Source organism: Emys orbicularis, chromosome 23 (assembly GCF_028017835.1).
Source record: "Emys orbicularis isolate rEmyOrb1 chromosome 23, rEmyOrb1.hap1, whole genome shotgun sequence".
Classification (NCBI taxonomy): domain Eukaryota; kingdom Metazoa; phylum Chordata; order Testudines; family Emydidae; genus Emys; species Emys orbicularis.
The window spans coordinates 10,926,612-10,951,213 of record NC_088705.1 but is presented as its reverse complement, the minus strand read 5'-3'; the positions used below and the strand labels follow the sequence as shown (position 1 = coordinate 10,951,213).

General features: G+C 48.9%; 2 protein-coding genes across 3 annotated transcripts in view; one reads left to right on the top strand and one right to left on the bottom strand.

Annotated features, from left to right (window-relative positions):
• Positions 1 to 710, bottom strand: part of WDTC1 (WD and tetratricopeptide repeats 1) — a 42,017-nt gene extending 41,307 nt beyond the window's left edge. For both annotated transcript variants that reach the window (XM_065421864.1, XM_065421866.1), the window contains exon 1: positions 482 to 710. The gene's annotated coding sequence lies outside the window, so the exon portion shown is untranslated. The remainder of the gene's footprint in view (positions 1 to 481) is intronic.
• Positions 711 to 9,672: 8,962 nt separating this feature from the next.
• Positions 9,673 to 24,602, top strand: part of SLC9A1 (solute carrier family 9 member A1) — a 53,567-nt gene continuing 38,637 nt past the window's right edge. Inside the window, exon 1 of the mRNA XM_065421606.1 lies at positions 9,673 to 10,369. Within this exon, the coding sequence (XP_065277678.1) occupies positions 10,012 to 10,369 (358 nt within the window). The 5' untranslated portion in view covers positions 9,673 to 10,011. The remainder of the gene's footprint in view (positions 10,370 to 24,602) is intronic.

Here is a 24,602-nt window from a genome sequence, read left to right as displayed (position 1 = left end):
TACCTGGCAGGGGGGACAGGGCCAGGGGTATAGTGGTGGGGGGGCAGGGCAGGACAGGGCAGGGGTGTAGTGGGGGAGGGGAGGGGCAGTTACCTAGCCGGGGGGGGCAGGGCCAGGGGTATAGTGGCGGGGGGGGGCAGTTACCGGGCGGGACAGGGCCGGGGGTGTAGTGGGAGAGGGGAGGGGAGGGGCAGTTACCTAGCCGGGGGGGGGCAGGGCCAGGGGTATAGTGGGGGAGGGGGGCAGTTACCGGGCGGGGGGAGGGGGCGGGACAGGGCAGGGGTGTAGTGGGGGAGGGGAGGAGCAGTTACCTAGCCTGGGGGGGCGGGGGCAGGGGTATAGTGGCGGGGGGGGCAGTTATCGGGCGGGACAGGGCCGGGGGTGTAGTGGGGGAGGGGAGGGGAAGGGAGGGGAGGGGTAGTTACCTAGCCGGGGGGGGGCGGGGGCAGGGGTATAGTGGCGGGGGGGGGGGGGCAGTTACCTGTCAGGCCTCCTCAGCGCGCACGCTCCGCAGCGAGTGGAAGTTGAGAGGCTCCATCCATGCAGGGGACAGCCCGGCCCTGGGTCAGGACAGGAGGATCCCTCGGCGGGTGGGGCTGGCCACCCTAGCCCCTCGCCATGCTCCGCAGCCCCAGGCTGGCTGGGACTCGGTCCCTCCCTAGCCCCCTCCTCTGTTTATCTCCTCCAGCTGTCTGGGGCTCAATAAACTCCCCCAGCACTGCGCCTGCGCCACGCTAACTGCGCCACCACTCCTTCCCCGCGGCAGCCCTTACGCCACGCAAACAGCGCGGATTCGCTTCTAGAATCCCCCTTCCCCCGCCTATAACGTCTATCTGCCCGCGCTCGGAGTGACAACAGCCCCGACCAAAGAGATTCCCAGCTCGGCGGGCGGTTTGAACCAATCTGCCCGCAGATGCGTCAAGAGGGGCGGGGGTTGGAGCGCCGCTGCGCCTGCTGGGAGTTGTAGTTTGTTCAAGGAGGGCGGGCGGCCCATGCTAGACTACAAGAGGAGTTGATAAGTGGTAGCCCCGCTGGGCGGCGCGGTGCAAACCGGTGCCTCCCTTCCTGTGTGCTCTCCTCCAGCCAGGCTCCTGGGCAGCCCCAGCCTCACCCTCTTAGCCCATTGGCCTGCCAGGTCCCTAGGCCATGCTGAGCTAACAGCCTCTCCATCCACCCCCCAGGTCTTCAGGCCAAGCTAAGCCTGTCTCCCTTTCACCCACCTACCCATCTAGGGCCCTTAGGCTTCCCTGAGTCCTGGCCTCCTCCTCCCACTAGACATGTTTCCTTAGGCCCCTCCCTGCCCTACTGTCCTGCTGTGTGCCACAGCAGCCAGGGAGCTCCAAATCCCCATCTCATGCTGTAGTTCCCCATGGCACCTGGTCTGCTTGGAACTCCGCCTCCCAGGTGCCATGCCTCCCAGGCTTCTTCCCAAGCCAGAGTCCTACTCTAACCCATTATGGTTTCCAAGTGTCCGAAAGCCCAGTCTCACCTGTTAACATGTTACAGGGTCATTCTCTGCCTGAGCCCCAGCCTTGTGTTCCAGCCCAACAGTGCTGTGTCCTGTCTCCCTTCGGCCTACTCTAGAGCATAGGGTGTTCTGAATCTCTGGCTTGTAGTATTCACTATATCCACCTTCTGCTGAAACACCTCAAGGAGCAACCTCAAATCACCTAGAGTCCAGTGAGGTAAGTGGACATGTCCAAGTCTTGTCCGGAAAACCCAAATGCCTAAGCTTGACTATCTGGTCTGCATACCAAACTGTCCTAGAAATCAAATGAGGAACCTGGTCTTATCTTAGGAAGCTCCAGGCTTGGACCTTTTTGCTGTGTTAAAGTATTTTTTCCAGGTGGTGGCACTGTTTGCAAAAATGCTCCCTCACTTCATCATTCAAGCACAGATCCCTGCAGTTCTGCGAGAACTAAACATTGCTCTTTGTTTTACCAACTAACAGATTTTTTTTGTGCCCCACTTTTCAGATCTGAGTCATGGGGCGGGAAGTACAATGCTGATTATGGCTTGTCATGGTTAAGTCACAATCAACTGATTAGAAAAATGCAAAAAATTATAGTTACTAAAATTCCAAGAATCACTAGACTCCATTTAAAATCAAAATATCCTTTATTTTGCAATTAAATATTTTAAACCCTTTAGTAATATTTAATAGTTTAAGGTGCATTTAAATCCACAATCCCATGCCTCCAGGTTCAACCCTGGCAGCATTGCAGGAGAAAACTGCTTCTGCCTTCTCCAACTTCTGCAGAAGGAGCAGCAGCCTCTTAAAACAGCTTCTATATGTAAGCTCCATGAGTGTGTGTCCCCCTCTCCCCCCACATACACACTGAAACCCAGAGAACCAATGACCAACTACTACCTCTAATTGTGCAATCTCTCGTTATCTTTTTTTGGCTTCCTCTTGTGGTATTTCTCAATGAAAATAGTGATAATATCACCATCACATCTATCCACTTTCTTGAGACGGTCCCACAGGACACAACTGACTTTCTCCAGAAACTTTGCAAGATTAACAACCTCTCTCAGAATACTGTCCTTGCCACCATGTCACCTCCCTATACCCCAACATCCCTCACAATGGCAGCATCGCTGCCTGCCTCAAATATCTACAAGACAATGGACAACACTCAGATATCCACCCCAAAAACAATTGCTAAACTCATCCATTTCATCCTCATCCATAATAATTTTACATTCAACAACAAACACTTTGCCCAAACCATTGGATGGGTACTAGGATGGCTTCCCAATGTACCAACTTCTTTGTGGGCTACCTTGAGGAAGAATTTCTGGACAAATTCACCATGAAACCAATGATATACCTGAGATACATCAATGATATTTTCATCCTCTGGACAGATGACCTAAATTCCCTCATAGATTTCCACCACAACTTCAACAACCACCTCCCATCCATCAAACTCCTTGTAGAACAGTGTTTCTCAACGACAGGTCTGTGAACAGGAGCAGGTCCCTGAGATATCTCTGACACAGTTAGGAAGGCAGCAAGCCAGTTCCTGGTATCAAAAAGGTTGAGAAACACTGCTCTAGAAGACTCCCACACCAGCATCAACTTCCTGGACACCACAATCTGTTTCAACAATGGAACCCTACAGACAACTCTATAGAAGAAACCTATGGATCATCACAGATCCAGTAACCACCCCAAACGCACCAAGAAATTTGTTATCTACAGCCAGGCACTCAGATACCACAGAATATGCCCTGAGGAGAAAGTCTGGGCTACATCCCCTAATACACTTACAACCACCTTCACCAAACAAGGATACACCACCAGAGAAGATCACCTCATGGATCTCAAATGCCACCGAGAGAACCTGCTTCAATACAGGGGGGGAACCCTGACCGCACACCCCTTGTTTTTACTTATCACCCCACACTTGAACCCATACAGGATATCATTAAACAATTATAAACCATACTCAATGAGGACCACATGCTGAAATAAATCTTTCCCAAATCCCCTCTTCTGGCCTTCAAACAACCCCCCCAACCTTGCCAAGCTCATCATCAGAAGCAAGCTCCGGCAGACCAGGCCACACCAACTCAAACCAGCACCTGTTCCTGCCAGAACAACAGATGCAAAACCTATAGACATATCTCCACTGCTGCAATGGGGCTTACTCATGCCTATCATAACATAACACTAAAATTCTTCCATTTTACAACCCTCAAATGAAAATAGTTAGACCTTTATCACATCATTTAACTTAAATGTTCAATAAACACCCAATTCCTTGTCTCCCACTCTTTCTTTAATAATAAAAAGCCAAAAACTTTGGGTAATAACACACCACTTGAATTGGGACTGTAAACAACGAAATTCGGGAATTTCAAAGCTACATTCTCTATTGCAGTGTTAAGTAAGTGATGTTGCACACACGCATTATATGAAGACTTATATTTATGAAATTCTGAATGTGCAAGGGCTTGAAATAATCTCCTCTAGTTCATATTATCTCATTAGGGCTTCTGTTACGGAATTATTAGGAAAACGGGTCACATGTGATCCAGTATCTAGTATTCTTACATGAGAGAGAACCAAGTAGATTTATCTTCTTATCTGACTGCTTCTATGCACTGTATAAGTTCTAAGATCAGCTTTCTATTTTCATTATGCTTTATTTTTCATTTACATTTTTAAATTCGCCTCTATACTTAAATAATAATGCTTTGCACCTGTGCAACACCTTTTATTGGAGAATCTCAGTCTTTTATATGTGTTAATTAATTAAGCCTCACAACGCTCTGCCAGGTCGACAAGTATCATTACCACCTCTGTCATGCAGAAGAAGAAACTGGAGTGGAGAGAGAGAGAGAGAGGTAAAGTGATTTGCCCAAGGTCACCTAGCAAGTTGGTTGCAGAGCTTGGACTAGAACCTGCATTCGCAGGTGCTAAATATTAGCCCACGCCAATTATAATGAAATGCAAAATTAAATAGTATATTTACTTCCCATATGTTTTTGCTGCACACATCAAAGGTAGAGAGGAGAAAAGCCACACCATTCCAGACTTCTTTTGGTTTGGTTTACAAGGGGATGTGGCAGAGACTCCAACAGGGAAGGAAGGCTGCATCTCATCTACTTTGCTCAGCTGATCATAAGTTACAATCAGCTGGGAGAAACAGAGAGAGGATGTAAAAAATCTCTTAAAAGGAGAGAGACAGGCATGCTAGGATATTCTTCATGAATGAAAAAAGCCGTAGGAACTGAGAAATAAATGGGTCAGATATAGGGATAGACTGTAGTAGAGGCACAAAAACATTAATAGCTGTGTGGTCTAATGGCCAGTGCATGGGCTAGGTAGTCAGGATTTCTGGTTTCTGTGTTCAGATCCGCCACTGCCTCATTATGTGATTTAGGACAATGTAGTCTCCCATTTACCCCATCTGTGCAATGGCTATAAATAATGCTTACCTCCTCATTAATCAATGTTTGTGAAGCACTTTTAGATCCTCTGATCAAGGATGCCATAGAAGGGCAAGTTATGTTGCGAATTCCTCCAATATGGCTCCAGTGGAGCTGAATTCTGCATGAACAATGTGCAAATATAATGGAGAAAGGGCTTTTGGAACTTGCATAAGGTAAGGCTATTGGCTGCTCCCATGAGTTCTAGACTGTGGGATATTAAGGGCATCTTTGTTTGGGATGCTGTGGGAGGGTCTTTTTTTTTTTTTTTTTTTTTTTAAACTTTCTGAAAAGGAAATTAGAAGGATGACAGGCCCTAGCTTCATTGGATACTTTTAAAGGCCTGTTTGCTTGCTCCATACAGTTGTATTTCTTGATTCTTGCAGATCAAGAAGCTTAAACTGAATTAATTAGGCTTCCTCCTGGCGTGAAGGTAAATGCATGTTCTAAAATCCATAGAGGGTATCTCCGGTAGATAGTTCGACTCCCCCCATAAAATGTGAATCATGACTAACTAGTAATCTGCACTGGGACAGCTGCTGGGCCTTGATGAATGGAAGAGTACCATATGTTTCTGCACTGTAGGGGTAGCCCAGTGCTGATCAGGAGATATTGCCCAGCTACAGGTACTTTCAGTCAAGCTAATTGTGAAATGTCTGACCAAAATAGCAAAAAATTAATTTGGAGCCCATGTCCTAATTGGCAAACATCTTGTTTTCAGAGTCTAGGGAATTTGCACCTACTTACCACTATTACTGAGTGATCTAGATAAAGTCTGGCACCCTTGTGGAGATAGAAAGATTTGACCTAGTTACTCTGGGCACTATTTCCGGAAGAGAACCAGCCCAGGTGAGTGCCCTGGACAAGTGTCTATTTACCTGCATGTTCCTAGGAATTGTAACTCCTTTTAAAGTTAATGGGCGTTTTGCCATTGATTTCTGCAGGAGGAGGATTGTTTGATGGCAAAACTCTCATCATGGTTAATAGTTCAGGAATAGGCCCCTACTCAGGAGCATGTGACAAAGCTCTTCCTATAGGTAAATGTAAAGTCCAGGACTTCCTTGCAGATGAATTTGCTTGTCCAGTATGTATCATAGAATATCAGGGTTGGAAGGGACCTCAGGAGGTCATCTAGTCCAACCCTCTGCTCAAAACAGGACCAATCCCCTTCTAAATCATCCCAGCCAGGGCTTTGTCAAGCCTGACCTTAAAAGCCTCTAAGGGTACGTCTTCACTTACATCCGGGTCCGGATGTAAGCAATCGGTTTTCTGAGTTCGATTTATCACGTCTGGTTAAGACGCGATAAATCGATCCCGGATCGATCCCGGAAGTGCTCGCCTTCGACGCTGGTACTCCAGCTCGGCGAGCGGAGTACGCAGCATCGACGGGGGAGCCTTCCTGCCGCGTCTGGACCGCGGTAACTTCGGACTAAGGTACTTCGAATTCAGCTACGTTATTAACGTAGCTGAATTTGCGTACCTTAGTCCGAAGTGGGGGGGTTAGTGTAGACCAGGCCTAAGAAAGGAGATTCCACCACCTCCCTAGGTAACCCATTCCAGTGCTTCACCACCCTCCTAGTGAAAAAGTTTTTCCTAATATCCAACCTAAACCTCCCCCACTGCAACTTGAGACCATTACCCCTCATTTTTCTCTTCTGTAGACTAAATAATCCCAGTTCCTTCAGCCTCTCCTCATAAGTCATGTGCTCCAGCCCCCTAATCATTTTTGTTGCCCTTCGCTGGACTCTTTCCAATTTGTCCACATCCTTCTTGTAGTGTGGGGCCCATAACTGGACACAGTACTCCAGATGAGGCCTCTCCAATGCCAAATAGAGGGGAATGATCATGTCCCTCGATCTGCTGGCAATGCTCCTATTTAACCAGCCCAAAATGCCGTTAGCCTCCTTGCCAACAAGGGCACACTGTTGACTCATATCCAGCTTCTCGTCCACTGTAACCCCTAGGTCCTTTTCTGCAGAACTGCCTAGCCGCTCGGTCCCTAGTCTGTAGCAGTGCATGGGATTTTTCCGTATCCAAGCAGAAGTGAGACGTTAACACATTTGGCTGTTCCTGTTCAGGCTTGTGATTCATTTGAATGTTCTCTTCTTTCTAGTCCTAGATTAGTCAGGTTTATTCTTCGTTGGTTCTCTTGGGTAACTGCCAGACCGTTAGTTCCCCTACTCTGGAGTAAGGATCTATTGAGCAATGTATACTTCAGTGATACTCAACCTGCAGTTCCTGTAGCCCGGTATTCAACTCTCCTCTTCTGTCTATCTAAACTGCAGCACAGCATCCTGGGAGACAATGCCTGTTTAAAACAAAGACCCACTCAAGTGAATCCAAGGTCCTGAGTCTGCTATGCATGGGACTCTGGTTTGCTTCAGTGGGAGTGTTGCAAGCTGAGAGTTTGCGTTATCCCCGCAGTATCTGAGTGCCTCACAAACATTCATGAATTTATCCTCACCACACCCCTGTGAGGTAGGGACGTATCATGCGCTCCATTTTACGTTGGCAGTGTCTAGTTTTGCACTAAAACAATGCAAAACTCCCATTGATTTCAATGGAGCAGGCCCTGTGCGTTGTGCCCGGGGATGGGTGGCAGAGCCAGGAGCAGAGTTCGTGTCAGCTGACTCCCAAAAATCATATGCTTCACCACAAAACCATCCATGTTACTGCCATGGTTTTATTTTACAGGTCTGCTTTTCTGGTGGCTCTTTGATTGGATTTAACAGCCAAGAATCCGATTTTTAAAGGTATTTAGGTGCCTAATGATACAAATAGATGCCTAGTGGGAGTTTACAAAAGCACCTAGTCATCTAACTCCAATGGGAGTCAGCATGGGTGGTGCGTAAATGGTTGGCTCGGGGAGGCTAGCCCCAGCCCCATCCCTTCCGCCCAAGTCCCTGCCCCTTCTGCCCAAGGCCACCGGCTCCTGCCCCAGCCTACCCCCTCCCCAGCCCTGGAGCGCCAGGCGGGCGGTGCAGCCCCAGCCCAAGCTGGGGGCCACAGCACAGGGGAAGGCAAGTGGCAGAGCTGGGACTGGGGGCGGAGTGTGGACGGGGCCGGGCCATGCCTGGCTGTTTGGGGAGGCTCAGCCTCCCCCAGCCTATGATACCCGCCACCAGTGTTCCCTCTAATTTTTTACGTCCATGTGTGGAATGAAATTTGTTATGTGCCCCAATATGGAGGTGATGTGTGGTGGAGGTGGGGCTGAGGGGTTCGGAGTGTAGGAGGGGGTTCAGGGCTGGGGTAGAAGGTTGGGGTGCGGGGCGGTGAGGGTTCTGGCTGAGGGGGTCTGGGGATGAGGATTTGGGGTGCGGGCTGCGGCGGGGAGAGAGAACTCCCTCCATCCCTCTCTCACCACAGCAGCTCAGGGCCAGGTGAGAGGCGCCTCTCCCAGGCCATGGCAGCTCTGGCGGGCCTGGGCTGGGCCGGGGGATGGGTGCCTCTCCCCAGCTGCGCAGCTTACAGGGAACTTAACCCACCACCCATGGGAGTTAGGTGCTTTTGTAAATCCTACGAGGCACCTATCTTCTTCTTTAGGCACCTAAATACCTTTTAAAAATCTGGTCCCAAGAGGCCGTGTAGGTCTTAAGGTTTGACCAGGTCTGGTACATTGGCTGTATCCTTGTTAGTAAATCTCCTTTCTACTTGTATACATGCATAAAAAGTCAATGAAAACAGGCTATACGTTCTCTTGGTTGGCTTTGCTGGTTTGCTTTCACAATGTCCAGTGTTCCTTGGTATGCTTTGTTGCATGTATTTCCTTGCTGTGTTTATTTTATAGACTGTATATGCTGGAGCTTGAGTTCCAGGGAGTGTGCTGGGCGCAGAAATTGTTTGAATGAGACCTTATCTAAGTTCCTGCATGTTTTATGGGTGGTTGTTCTCTCTCTCTCTCTCTCTGTATTGAGGTGCCCATCACCATGGCGTCTCTCCTTCTCATGCTCCATTAAAGATCCCATGGCACCTTTCTTAAGAGCTGGATTTTGTCCCACTGCCCGTGGCTACCAACTCCCCTGTCTCTTCCATGGCTGTTCCTGCTAAGGGGCTGATACCTACTCCCCAAAGGTGGCGGCATTTCTATATCTGGGATTGTCCTGACTTTAGGGGGCTGAATCCTGTGTCCTAAGGGTCACTTGCAGGAAGAGCGGGTCCCCTGAAAGCTGGCCAGGGCGCGCACTTGCCCTGGATGCTGGGGGTGCCCCATGAAACCTGCGTGCCCCGTGGGTAGGACTAGGGCCAGGCCAGCCCTCCCACCCTCTCTCCCTTCCTTCGGGTGACAGCGGGACCCTGTGCACTGCTGCTCCCGGCCGGTGGGTGCTGCTGTAGATGCGGCTGCGCCCCGGCCGCTGCCTGCCTCTCTCCGCGTCCTTGTCTCGGCGGCTATAAAGCTGGGAGCCGGCCGGCGGGCAGGAGCTCAGCGTGCGCTGCGGGAGGAGCCGAGCTGCCGGAGCGGGGCTGCGCTGCGGGGACGCCCGGGACCCCCGATCCCCTCTACCCGGAGCGGGCCGCCAGGCAGCCGGCCTGCCCCCGCCCCGCCGGAGGGAGGGACCTGGGCGAGCCCTTCTCCGGCAGAGAGGAACCGGCTTCTCCGGGGCGCGGGCTGCACCCTTCACCTCCGCCCCTCTGCAGCGGGCGGCCCCCTCTGCTTCGGCCCCTTCCCCCCGCCGGCCCGGGGCTCCCCTGGGGGCTGCTGCACCCTCTGTCCCCGGGGCCTGCTGCTCTGCGCTCCCGCCGCTGTCCCCAGCTCGGGGAAGAGCGGGGGAGGGTGTCTTGCATTGCATTTGGCTCTGCAGGACTCTCGCTTTCCTGCCTGCAGGCTCTGCCCCTCCCCGGGGAAGCGTCCGGCCCAGTTCTGGTCTCAGGAGTTATTTATTTTATTTTATTAAAGCCACTTTCCAGGGGAAGACTGGAGCGGTCTGTTGGTGGCTCTGTCCCCTTCTCCCCTCCCCTCGCGCTTCCTTGTCCTCTGCAGCGGCCCCTTTGCGCTCCCCATGAAGCCCCCTGGGACAGGCTTCCTCTGAAATAGCCGGGCAGCGGGGCTCTCTCTTGGAGGGCAAGGGAAAGATGCAGGCGAAAGGCTCCCGTGCCCCTTCCCTCCGCGCTTTGCCCTTTTTGTTCAGTGTGGCAGCCCTCCTAGGGCTGCTGCCCTTTCTTCACAGCCATGGCTTGCAGCCTAATCCGATGCTGGCCTCTGAGCCACCCCACCACTACCCAGCAGTCATCAGTGGAAGTGAACCTGGGGATGTCACGGCAGCCCCTCTGGATGTCTCCCAGGAGATTCGCCCTCTGCCCAACCGCACCAGCCCTGGGCGGCACGTCAAGTACCGGAAAGCCTTCCCGGTCCTGGGCATTGACTACACCCATGTGCGGATACCGTTTGAGATCTCCCTCTGGATACTGCTGGCATGTCTCATGAAACTGGGTACGTTGGCATCACTTCTCTGCAGGCGGTGTGGGTGGAGGGTGGTATGTATACAGTGCCCAAACTTGCAGGCTTAGGAGTCGGGACTCCTGGGTTCTCTTCCTGATGAGTATCCCTGTGATCTTGGGGAAAGTGCTCAACCATTCTGTGCTTTCCGCTCTGTAAAATGGGTATAAAACTTGCTTCACAGGGGTATTGTAAGATTTGTTGGTAAAGGTCTCAAAGATCCGTGGATGAAATATGGTATAGAAGTAGCAACTGTTGACCATTCTGTTACAAAGAAATTCAGATGGATCAGATAACCATCACTTCTGTTTCCTTTTACAGCTGACCCTCCCCAATGAGGAAGGGTGGTCCAGTGGTTAGGGCTCTAGCCTGCAACTTGGGAGACCTGGGTTCAGTCCCTTGTCCTACTACAGACCGCCTGTGAGATCTTGAGCAAGGCACTTTGTTTCTCAGTGCCTCAGTTCCCCACCTGTACGATAGGGATAATTGCACTTCCTCTCTCTCAGGCATGTTGTGGGATAAATATATTAAACATTGTGAGGTGCTCAGGTACTCTAAAAGTTGGGGCATATAAGTACCTAGATACCCTGGAGAGATAACGATCCCAAACGGGGTCTGATGTACTGAGGTTCTGACAGAAAATCTCTCAGAACTTCTGCAGCAGGATTAATACCAGTTGAATTCTCCAGAATCTGACGTGCGCACACTTGGTCCTATCACATGCCTAGATTTCAAAGCTGGCTTTTGACTCTCAGTGTAGAGGTCAAACTGGCCGCTCTCCAACTGGTGACATCTCGGTTTATATTCTGTCGTAATGCCAAGAGTGCAGATGATGTGTCTGCCGCTTCCTGTTTTGGATGGTCATGGGGGAGGAGATCTGCATTTCCTTTATTTCATTCCTGACTCTTAGGTTTAAAATAATTAATGGTAACACTCCTAGAGGCTCTTCTGTAGTGCTCTGTAACTTGCTGAATCTTACGCCAGGCTCCTATCAGACTCTGAGAGCTAACAGAAAGATTGGCTGGGAAATCTCATGGCTGGCTCTGCCTGCCCTGGTTCTGGTGTAATAGACCCCAAGCACTGGACTGGTAATTCAGGGCAAACTGCTGATCACTGGCTCAGATTACAGAAATGTTTCCCCCCCCCCAAAGTTGGTGTGGTTGGGGAGTGTATGTGTAGATGTGAACAACTTTCGATACTTTTCTGAGGGCCTCTTAACCTTTTATTTGAATCTAGGGATATAAGTGTTAACATTTAGGCCCAGAAGACTTCCGTGTGTCTGTCTGTCTGTAAGATGGTTAGAGCAGGTATTGAATCAGGACTCCTGGGTTCTGTCCCCCCTCTCTCCCCAACTCCAACATTAGCTGGGCAAGTCTTTTCAAGTGCTCTTAAATATCCTTAGAAGAAGGTGCCAGACAAATAAGCAATGCTGTTGCTTTTCTTTTCATAGCCATAGTCCCCTCTCGGCTGGCACGTGTTCCATATGTTAAGTAACTTGTAGTAACTGATTCCAGTTAACTTCCTTAACTCTATTGGGTGGAGCAACGAGGAGTCCGGTGGCACCTTAAAGACTAACAGATTTATTTGGGGATAAGCTTTCGTGGGTAAAAAACCCACTTCGTCCGTTGCATCCGAAGAAGTGCGTTTTTTACCCACGAAAGGTTATGCCCAGATAAATCTTAGTCTTTAAGGTGCCACCAAACTCCGTGTTGTTTTTGTGGAGACAGACTAACACGGCTACCCCTCTGATACTCTATTCAGTGGGGAAATCGGAAACCTCTATGCTCTGGTAGAAGAGGGGGTGCTGCTTTTTATTCTGGTCTTTAGCCACACAGAACCCGGTTTCAATCCTGTTAGTGTGTTTCAAGGCATGCTTTGTGGTTGGTGTGCAAGATGTGAAACTGGTGTTTGCAGGTGAAAAGCACCAGAACAGGCAGCAGAAATACCCTGTAAGGAAATATGATGTGCCGAGGGTGGGGAATGGGGTTAGGGAATTTCTAATTCACAGTTGGTTTGCTGGCTGCCTTCTTTTGTGAGCATCTTCATTTATCAGAGTGATCTGTAGCGTCTATGCAGAGGCTGCGACACAGAGCAGTTTCTGCAGAACTCTGCATTGTGGGTTAGGGCTGTTTGTGCTGTTTTAAGGTTGTTTTTAGTCAGTAGCAGAGCCTGTCGCTTCTTACACATCGAAGGGATTGTGGGAGTCTGGGTGTTCGGGGTACATGTTTTAGGAGGACCAGTCTTGCAGCTTTTCAAGGATGTCTGAGAACCCATTGCAGGTAACTGAGGTGTTGGGGACACAGCATATACCACAGCCTAGGTTGCCTTACTCCTGTTAGGAGTTCTGGCTGTAGATCAAAGATGGAACATCCTCTTCCTTGGCCTTATTTCCAAGGGATTTGATGCTGGGTCAGATCAGCATGGGTGAGAATAACTGTCTTAGTGTGTTTCTGGGTCTTAGCTCATAGTTCCCGACTGCACCCCTTAAACTACTGATTTAACCGTATAAACCAATGTTTTCCAAATGAATGAGTTGCTAAGATCATTGCTGTGGTTGTACCTGTTAGAGCAGTGGTTCACAACCTGGCGTTTGGGGCCCCCTGTGGGGCTGCGAGCAGGTTTCAGGGGGTCCGCCAAGCAGGACCAGTGTTAGACTTGCTGGGCCCCAGGGAGAAGGCCAAAGTCCCACTGCATGGAGCTGCAGCCTGAGGCCCTGAGCAACTTAGCTTCAAGGTGCCCCCAGTGGCATGTGGCCCTGGGCTTTTGCCCTGCTTGCTTACCTTTAACGCCGGCCCTGGCTTTTATATGCAGAAAACCAGTTATTGTGGCACAGGGGGCCGTGGAATTTTTATAGCATGTTTGGGGGGCTCAGAAAGAAAAAGGTTGAGTACCCCTGTGTTAGAGAACATGTCCCCGCTTCTGGGAGGAGCAAACTCACTGGGCTGGCAGGAGCTTACTCTGCACTCCTAGCCCCACCCCTGTACTCATGGTGCTCTGGCTGTGTAATTCAGTCTTCAGACAGATAGGCAAGTCTGTAATTGTGGGTGCTGATACAGATCAATGCAGTGGAATCTAAAATGACCGGACTTGGGAGTTCCAGGTTTGATTAACCAGGCCAAGGATTTATCCTCCAAATCTTTCATGCTTACTTTCCCCACAGGGCCTAATACGAAGTGAGGGCAGGATTGGAATGACTAATGGCAATAGTGTTTTGCCCTGAATGTGGTTCTCTTTATTTTCAAAGCCCTTTGCAAACTTTGACTTATACCCGTGAAAGCCCTGGGTGGTGGGTAAACATATTACTGCCATCTTACAGATAGGGAAACCGGTGCAGTGAGTTTGTGACTTGCCCATACCACACAGGGAAACAGTCCGGGAGCTGGGATTACAACTCAGGAGCTTCTGTTTTCTAGTTCTGGGTTTAGTCCACTGGCCCAGGCTGCCTCTCAACTGAGGCAGGGGCTGATGATTGAACAGTCTGAATAATGATGCCTGGGCTATTGCAGAGACCCGGGGGACAGGATTAAAATCCTGGGAAGTGCTGTTCTGGATACCTATGACTGGTGGCAATATAGTCGGGCTGCTCGGTGCACACTGAAAACTGGAAAAGAAACTGAAGAATTTGGGGTAAAAATTAATGGGCCGTTATCAGGGTCAACAGACCCCAGCTATACTTTGTCATATTCCTCAATCTTCCTCCCCCACCCCCCCTTCCTGGTTTTAAAACCTCCTTTCCTCTCTTAAAGGAATCCCTAGGGGTATCTTTGTATGGTGGTTTAATCTGTGCCAAGCCAGCACGGCAAGAGCCTCAACGTCCTAGTTGCTTGGCCTACCAGCCCAGTCTTGAGGGACCTGATTCCTTGGGATCTCAGGCACGTGCACATTGGCTGACCTTGGCGCGTCGTCTTGTGACGTGCTTCAAAGAGCAGCTATCTTGCAAATTTCAGTTACCTGCCGGCTTGTGAGAATGTAACCGGCACTAGAAGTGAGCGCTAGTGTAACATAAACACACTTGTGGCCGTGATCTCCACCAGCCATGGAGACTAGGATTGTTGCTGACTCACCTAGTCCCAGCACCTGAGGTTAGGACTGATGCTGATTTATTTATTAATTAATTAAGAGGCATTTTAAGATGGAATGCTCAGTGAAATGCACCAGAATGGGCTACGGGGATGTAAGTTGAAACACCTTCTAGGCCCCATCTAACGTGCAGGAAATGTGTTGTAACAGTTTTGCTTCATTTGTCTAGATGGAACTATACCATGGTATAACCATAATAGATAATGGAAGCGTTACACCCCTAATCTTCATTTGGGAGCTTGGTTATATGGAGACTGGTGGTGTAACATTATTTGCCGTGTGATGAGTTCAGTTGTGTAGATGGGCCCTTGATCACCACCCACTCAGGAGGAGATAGTGGTAGCTAAGCTTCTAACCAGTGATTCTGCAGTGCAAAGAATCCTCCATCTGCGTGAAGCAGGCACAGATGATTTCCCCTGGGTTTGGCACTGAGTCTTTGGTAGGGCGTTTGGGGTAGAAATTTTAAGACCGTTTCTCACCTGGCCTCACTGAAGACAAAACTGGGTTCTTGTGCTGTTGAGTCACCTTCTCTCCCACTCACCCTTTCATTTTTATTCTTTCAGGTTTCTCCTAAGTCTTTCTTTACGCCCTGCCTGCGTACAGTGTTAGCTAATTTTCTCTCAGTGCAACATCAGTTGGTAGGACTAGAATCGCCTGTGACTTCAGAACTCAAGGTTAGAGAGAGGGAGCCGACCTTCAGTGCCAATGCTCCAGGAGACAGGCATTTAATTCAGACATAAATAAATCTCTCATTTCCACTGAAATGGAAAGAATGAGCAAGGAATGCAAATAAAGGCTTAATAACAAATTGCAGTAATAGTACCTATCATGGTGTCTCTTTTCAGTGCCAGACTATAGCAGAATAGGCCAGGGACTGGCAGTCAGGATTCTCCTCTGCCACAGCTTTGCTGTTTGGCCTTGGGTAAGTCACTTCACCTGGGTGCCTCACTTTCCCGACCTGTGCAGTAAAAATACGTTGCAGGAGTGTTGAGGTTTAACGGTGTCAATCGAGCACTTGGAGACCCCCAGTCTGTTTTATAGAAGTGCAAAATATTACTGCCCTGTGTTGGGAATTGTCTGGGTTCAAGGTGTGGCAGCATGTCTGATCCTTTCTCTCTCAGCCTTCCATATTGCACTGAAGGAGGCTTTGGATGTGACCCCTTTCACATAGCAAGCCTCTGAGTGTGACCCCCCGTTATAAATTAAAAACACTTTTTAAAAATATATTTAACACCATTATAAATGCTGGAGGCAAAGCGGAGTTTGGGGTGGAGGTTGACAGCTTGCGACCCCCCCCCCCCATGTAATAACCTCGTGACCCCCTGAGGGATCCCGACCCCCAGTTTGAGACCCCCTGCTCTAGCATGTGAGACATTAAATCACCAGCTGATGCAGCCCTCCTGTTTGGTTGGAGCCTGTTATAATGACTGAGTCATCGCTGGTTTTTCTTCACAGCACTTGGTCTTTCTGAATGTCTGGGTCAGGGTTGTCTGGTCTACAACAACCGCTACACCAACCTGTCTCTTCAGAGCAGCAGACAGCAACCAATACGTCACAAATATCCATGTCCTTGTTAGCTACGTTAAATTAGCTGTAAAGTGAGCTGAGCATCTATTATTAGGTAAAATAACACTTTGCTTTTCCTCCTGTTCCAGGTAGACATATAGACCCTGTGTTATGGAGAATAGTCAGTGGGCTGTAGTGGAGTTAAAGACGTTTCTGATGTCTGTTAGGCTAGGCTTCTTGGGGCCCATTTACAATATGCAGGACAAGATCTGTTTCAGTAATCCTATGTTACACTCTCAGAAATGTCACTAACTTCAGCAGACGGCTTCCTGCAGTGGCATCTGATTCCTGCAGCCAAACATTCAGTGCTCTTTTTACTTCCTTTTCAAAATGCCACACGCACACCTATGACACTATAACAGATGTGGGCAAACTACGTCCCGCGGGACCGTCCTGCCCGACCCCTGAGCTCCTGTCCGGGGAGCCTAGTCCCCGGCCTCTGCCCCGCAGCCATGCCGCTGCGTGGGCCACGCTCTGGCCCACCGCTCCCGCTGGGCAGCGTGGGGAGCGCAGCTGGCTCTGGCTGGGTGTCGCGGCTGCGAGCTCCTGCTGCTGGTAAGGGGGTGGGGAGCGGGGGGGGCGTTGGGTAAGGGAGCGGTGGATCCTGGGGGGCAGTCAGGGAGGAGGGGGTGGTTGGATGGGGCAGAGGTTCTGCGGGGGCAGTCGGGATGGGGAACAGGGAGCGTTGGGAGTCCCAGGGGGCCTGTCAGGGGGCGGGGATGTGGATAGGGGTTGGGAGGGCAGTCAGAGGACAGGGAGCGGGGGGGGGGTTGGATAAGGGGGTGGGATCCCGGGGGTCAGTTAGGGGCAGGGGGTCCCGGGAGGGTGTGGTCAGGGGATGAGGAGCAGAGGGCGGTTGGATAGGGGGTGGGAGTCCCAGGGGGGCTGTAAGGGGGTGGGGGTGTGGATAGGGGACAGGGAGCAGGGGGGTTGGATAGTGGGCCAGGGCCCCAGGAGGGGGCAGTCAGGGGACAAGGAGCAGGGGGGGTTGGATGGGTTGGGAATTCTGAAGGGGGCAGCCAGGGTGTTTGGGGAGGCACAGCCTTCCCTACCCAGCCCTCCATATAGTTGCGCAACCTTGATGTGGCCCTCGGGCCAAAATGTTTGCCCACCCCTGCACTATAACAATGAATAAAAAGGAAGGAGGTTCCTGCCCCCAAAAAACTTTCATTTTGAGCTAGAAAAAGGACAACAAAGTGACAAAACGCAAGTGGAGTTAGCGGGGGATAGGGTAAAAGATCACAGGATATTTTTGTTAGAGCAGGTATATATTTGTAATGGATGGGCTTTTCAAAAGTACCTAAATCCCACTGTCCGTGATTCTAAGGCTCCTAAGTTACATAGGCGCTCTTGAAAATTTTACCCTTTGGTTCCTACATGCCTAAGCCACTTCTGGAAATGGGACTTCAGCACTTTGAAAAGCCCACCCATTATAAAAAGAGGAACCAACAAGACGTGTGTATTGGTATTTATTGTATCGTAGGATTTTTAAGTGTCTAAGGTTTGAGGAGTTAACTTCAATGAGATACCATAGTGAGGAATGTGGTAGATACCTACCATGGCATGAGAGGCTGGAATAGAAACCAGTGTGGGGGAAGTTTGGCTGAAAGACGTGAATCAAGAGAAGAATGAGGCTGCATAGTGCGTAGGATTGGGGAAGGTATTCTGGGCATGAGGGCAGGCATGCGAGAAGGCACCGACTCACAGGTGGGAGGAGACCCGAGGCATTCTAATCTTATGCCATGCAGGCGTGGGCAGCTTTCACTGTTACTGGACTCTGAAACCAAAGATCCAAGAAATGCATCGAGTGACCAGTTTTCTGTCTTCACACGAGCTCTCCTCATCGTGACAGTAATGCAGGTTTCTTTAAGAAGACACCAGTCTTATTCCTAGAAGAATTTAGGGAGCTGCTCTGAATGTCACAACAAGCTTCTGACCAGGTTGGAAGCAGAGCAGGTTTGAGTGTCAGTGGAATAATGAGCAAGAAAAGAATTGAAACACACATTGCTCTCATGTTGTTGTATTAGCTGAACCAATAAGAGCATCCAGAAAGGAGGCAGGAAATGTGACCGGTGGACAACAAGCCAACTTCTGCCATGATACCTGTAAGGGACTGGCCAACTAGCAGTGACTTGAGAGAAAAGCAGTTGGAGACAGTGATACTTACTTAATTGTATGTTTATCCCTCTCCCCCATTTTTGTTTGTTCTGTTAGATTGTAAGCTCCTCGAGGCAAGGACTGTGTTCTCTGATGTATGTGGAAAGCAGCCAGCACACCGCAGGCTCGAATGTCACGGGAATTCTAGAGTAGCAATTAGGCTAGTTGCCAGAGTGGAAAGGTGTCTGAACTCTTGCAGGGCCCACTGTTTGTCTAGTGAGGCTGATTCCCTACTCTCAGTGCCTCTTTCCCCATCTGGACAATCAGGATAATACATTCTCTGCCTGGGTATTGAAGCTTGATTCATGAACATGAGTAAATGATTCTGAGGTTCTTGTCTAGCTGGTGCTATAGAAGTGCAAATTATTCTTAATTATAATAAACACTCTCTGTTCAGAAGCAGCCGTGTTGGTCTTTCTCGCTTCCTTATCTGTGAGTGATCCTAATGCACACAGCTATTTCTTTCCTGCCTTTTCATACAGTTTGCCAGCATGACTGAGGGTTGAGAAGGAGATTGGCAGTGGCCTTTTCTCTCTTGCCTGTCTGTCTGCTGCTGGAGCCTGAACAGAAGAATGATCCAAACAGTTTCCTCCAGGGAACTGAGGAAAGTACTAATGTAATTAGAGCGTGAGTGGTGAAAAATGCCTCACATGGAATATGGGTTATTTACAGAGTGGGAAGAACATGAGCATCTGTGTGCATGTGATGTGTACAAATGCAGCCTGTACCCCCCTGGAGAGCACTCCCCAGTGAGCCCTAGTGTCTGCTAAAATACAATCCGTATCAGGCTACACCTCAAGACTAGTGTGGAATGTCCCGGCCTGAAGCCTCCTCTTATGAACAGGTTGAGGGCATGTCCCAAAACTGCCCAAGGATCTACACTCCCTCCCAGTAAGTTTCTGGGTGGAATTCAAGGTGTTGGTGTTAACCTATAAAGCCATAAATGGTTCAGGGTTGTGGTTACTAGGGTCTCAATGAAGATAATTAACTGTTGGACCAACCTACCTTGGGACATGGCAGATTCTCAGTCACTTGCAGTCTTTAAACCAAGACTAGATATATTTAGTTATGCTGTCGCTCAAACAGAAGTGACGGGTTTGAAGCAGAAATTATTGGATGGGGTTCTTTGGCTTGTGTTATGCAGGAGGCCAAACAAGATGATCGTAATGATTTCTTCTGCCTTTAAAAACTATATGAATCTGAGATATTGTGCCCTACTGCCACAACTGTGATCATCAAAGGAACTTGAACTAGCATTCCCTAGCAAGTTAACCACTGGTTGAGTACTAGTAGATGCACTCCAGATAACATCTCTAAACATGGTATGAAGGCCAGATTAAGTGGAGAATGGAGCAGAGGGGAAACATGAGTTAGATGTTGGCACCACTGTTGAGGGAGGTAACGTTGTTCTCACTGGATTGTAAGTAGGTAGAGACCTTGGATCCTTTTCTTTCGGGGGACCCACTTTTTTCATTTAGGCAAAACAGAAATTCAGTAAGCATTTTGTTACTGTGTTGAAAAATAGGCTTGCCTTACTGTAACCCATTCTCCCCTCAAAAACATCCCTGCCCGGTGTGAAGCTATAGACGTCTCCACACAATACTGCCCCTAAAATACTTTCGGTAATGTGGTAAGTTGTGAATCTTCTTAACATAGATGGTCCAATGGCTCAGTGAATGGATTGTGGGTACTGAGGGAGGAAACTTTAGAAGCAAACGATAATGAGGAATGAATTACTGCAACAGTGTTGTAAACACTGGATTCTTTCACTCCCAAAGGCTTAATTTGTTCAGATAAAAACTGAAATCCATCCGGAATATACGGTGAGAATGCAGCCTTACTGAGCCTACTTTAAGTAGCATTAGTTAAGGAAGTACTTTCCTTACCTGCTCCCACCCGTTGCTATAAAAAGGCCTTAAGCACTTGTTTCTTATCTCTTAGGGCAGGGGTGGCCAACCTGTGCCTCCGGAGCCATATGCGGCTCTTCAGAAGTTAATATGCGGCTCCTTGTATAGACACCGACTCCGGGGCTGGAACTACAGGCGCCAACTTTCCAATGTGCCATCACTGCTTAACCCCTGGCTCTGCCCCAGGCCCCCACTCCTTCCAGCACCCTTGTTCCTCCCTCCATTCCCCCAGAGCCTCCTGCACACCACAAAACAGCTGATCGCAGTGGGCAGGAGGCGTGGGAAGGGAGGGGGAGGCACTGATCGGCGGGGCCACCAGGGGGCAGGAGGCGCTGCGCGGGGAGCTAATGGGGGGCTGCTGACTTATTACTGTGGAACTTTGGCAATGTACATTGGTAGATTCTGGCTCCTTCTCAAGCTCAGGTTGGCCACCCCTGTTTTTAGGGCCTGAATCTGCTTCTGTTGATTTCAAAGGGATGATGGGGAAAGGCTCCCAACAAACCCACTTTAGGTAACACCAAAGTGAAGAAAACACCCCCTTAAAGGAGCAGGGAGGTCTTGACTGTTGATTGACTTTGGAAGCCCAGTGAGTGTGGTCTGTGCCCTGCTGTGCTACATTAGGCATGTTGCTTATCCACCATGCCTATACATGCTGTACTGTGCTCATGTTAGCACCTGAATGCCTTTCAGTACTGTGTAACCACTGTGACTAGCATGTGTATAAACACTCAGAGCTATATGTTAGAGAAGCCATGGTCAAAGAAATGTACTTTGCACTTAATGCAGAGAGGATGGTAAGGTTTGTGATGGTACTTGGTTCTTACGGGAGTTCGTTCCACAGTCTTGGGCTGGCTCCGGAGGAAACTGCATCTAGTTAGTGCCCCTCTTTCCCCCTCTGTAAGATGGCTATATTATTTACAGGGCCTTTGCGGCATTTGATATTCGTAAAGTGCTTTGAGATCCTCAGGTGGAAAATCCAATAAATGCAAAGTATTATTCATAACTAGATGAAAACAAATGCACTTCCCTCAGCTAGGAGTGACTCATAGGCATCACAGCATCCAGTCTCCTGTGTCACCAGGTAGGCAGTGAAAGTTGCAGTACAATAAGCTCCTGGGGACAGCTCTTATATTCCGTTTAATGGTGGGGAAAAAATAATTTCTCTCGCTTTACCAAGCCCACGAGGGACGTGTTTACTAGCGCAAAATCCTTTCTGGTAATCTGCAGTGGGATTTTTTTTCCATTCTCAGAAATATTCCCAGGTTGGGAGTCACTTTCTTGCCATACTAAATCTTAGTGGCAGACCCAGGTGAGGTGGCAGTTTCTGAGCCTGAGGCATGAGGTTTCAGCAGCACAGACCCCATTAGCATACTCTTATGCATATATAAGCCCTTAAGGAGAAAGACCTTAATTTTCTCTTGGGAGGCCTCTTTCCATTGCAATCGGAATTCCTTGGGGTTTGAAACTTACTTAATTCTCCTTTCCATAACCCAAAGTGTAAATGAATGGAGCCAGTAGTGATTCTGCAGGTCACCTGTGTGTGAAACTGAACTGGCTATATCCTAGGGTATGTGTATATTGCAATCATGGCGTGAATGAATGCACCTTGAGCCAACATACCCAAGTTAATCTAGCTGGCTCAGGTCCTAAAACAGTGGAAACACGTCAGCGCAAGCGTCAGTGCGGGCGAGCCCTGCAAGAAATCATCCAGGGATCCTGGCAGGTTTGTACAGCTCATGCAGCTGCAGCCTCATTGTTCCAGGACCCAGGCTAGCTCGGGTATGTCCCTTCGAGCTACAGTCGTACTCTGTGATTGCAGTATAGACGTACCCTCCGGTGTGTGCTGCTGGGGATGACTCCAGAGGGCAGGTTCTGTAAACAGTATATTTGTTTGTTTGTATTGTAGATCCTAGGAGGCCCCCAGTCATGGACCAGAACCCTGTTATGCTAGGCACTGTACAAACCCAGAACAAAAAGACAGTCCCTGACCCAAACAACTGACCATCTAAGTATAAGACAAGAAACAACAGAGGGGTACAGACAGACTGATGGGACACAGTGAGACAATATTCATATGCATGATAGTGGTTAATTCTGTGTCTGAATACAGCTCTAAAGACTGACCACTGCAAGGCCCCATATACCCCCCCCAGTGGGAGTGTCGTGTGTCGGGCATTTCTGTAGGTATAGCCTGTGAAACTGCACCTCTCACCATTACTGTAAATGGCTCAAAAAGCGGCAAGTGATGTCAGATGCTGATGTGGAATTTACAAAGTGGCTCACGTCTCCCAGAAAGCCAATGACCAACATGCATTGCCAATTGTGCTTTTTGGTTTTTTTTTTTTGGTCTGGGAAGCTACAGGAATATTTCCACTGTGATTCCCACTATCCCTACTCAGAGGGTAGTAGTGCAGAGTGGTGGGGAGACCAACAGACTATTTCCCTAGAAGCTTTGTTGTCCACCCCCCCACTCTCCCTCAGGACTTGCTAAATATGCCTTTCTAAACTGAGAAGAGCAGTTGTGCTCTTTTAGTTGGTGAGTTTATTTATGGCCCATTAATATGACTGATGCAAGTCTTATGATCATATTAACCATTTATGAGGCTTCACTAAGGTGCAGCAGGCAGTGCCTTTCTACACGATTGTAATCTGTGTTGTGCAATAGAAGACAGGAGGCCAGGAAGTGGAATAATTCCTTTAAAAGGAGGAATAATTGGACCACCTTATTGTGTAACTGCGTATGGAATGGTGATTATCAGAAATCCGCCTTAAGCATCCAGCATTCCAAAGCTGTTTCATGATTGTGTTAAAAGCTGCATTGTGGAGACCTTGTACGTCTATAAATGTTGGTAACTTGCACAATTTTTATTATAAAATCCCACAACTGCAGCCAACTATGCTAAATGATCTCTCCTAGCCTGGTTATTTGTGGCATTCAGCATGTGTTGCTACAGTTGAAATCTGGGAAAAATGTGTAGGTCACGTCTAAGACCTCTGCTGTACAGTCAGGTTTACTTATTCAGCCCTCCTCCCTAGAGTATGAACAGTTCTTTACTAGAGTATTTTTATTAGGCCTTGTCTGAACGCGCACATTGTACTGCTTTAACTATACTGGTATGCTTAAAGCACCCATGGTGTGAATGCAGTTATACCAGTATAAACATGCTTGCACTGGGATAGCTTATTCCTATACGGGAAGGGGAATAAGCTATATTGATGTTGGGCACCATTATACTGGTTCCACTATGTCAACATTAGGGGTTAACCAGTATAACGATCATTAACCCCACCCCCCGACTGACACAGTTAGACCAGTGCAAAAACTGTGTGTAGATCATGCCTTCGGGTTTTAAACAGTTTTGCTAATCTCAGTTTGTGTGTTGGGAGGGCTTGGGGGAATGTGTCTGTAATGTAAATATAACTTAGTGAGGGCTATGACTTTACAATATCTGCTGTAGGAACGTGAGTCTGCTTGGGTCCGACTCCTATCTCCAGCAGTGGACAGAACTGGAAGCTACAAACGAAGGTGCAAGGAACCCCGTCGTGGAGCATTCTGTGATAAGGTGGCTATAGGAGAAGTTTCTTCTGAACACCAGACAGTTGGTAATGGGCTTATGTCTTGAAGCATCAAGTATCTGCATTTCCCACCCCACCAACAGCTCTGATCCTCTCCAAATTAGATGGAAATGTTCTTCTCGCTGTCTGGTGAGAGCACGTCTCTGGGTGACAACTGAGACTGTCATGATAGGGTTTTAGTTCCTTATTGGCAAGTGGACACTGCCTAGTATCTTTTTCCCTCCAGAGGTTGGCTTTTCTTCTGGGTGAAGGTGAGGCATTATGTAAAAGTAGGATTGGGGCCAAGAACTGCTGATTTCTAATGCTGGCTCCAATGCCAGCTCACTCAGTGGCCCTGGGTGAGTCACTTAACCTCTGTTTCATTTCCCCAGCTGCAGAAAGGGAATTAATACCTACTCCACAGGGGAGTCGCAACTGATTTGTTAATGTCAAGTGCTCCAAAGATGAGATGTGTGTAAATGCCTCTTGTTGCTTTAGTTCTCCCTGCCCTGAAAAATGAACAGAAATGTCTTGTGGCTTCTCCTGTTTGCAGATTATTTTATGTTGACCTAGGGTAACTCATGGAAATGTCTCCTCCTCTGTAGGCTGCTCCTGGACGCTGTGTACAGCCTGACTTGTTGAACTCACTAAATCAGTGCTGTTGAGACAAAGGTGCTATTGAAATAGTGACCAGGGCTTGCTTTGCATACATGGGGGTGGTGAATATCCCAGCTGCACTGACAGTGGTAGTATACTGGCATCTCTTGGAGTTCGAGCATTGTAGGCCTGGCTAATGGGAGCCCTGTACCAACTCACAGCTGTCCGGCTAGTTCAGAAGGGCCCTGGTTTTTCAGTTACCGTCAGAGTGACCGTTCCCGTGACTCAAGGCATAAGTGCTGACTGTCTCCTCAATGTACTTCTCTGTGCCAGATGACAGGGTCATGTGTTTCATCTTCTCTACA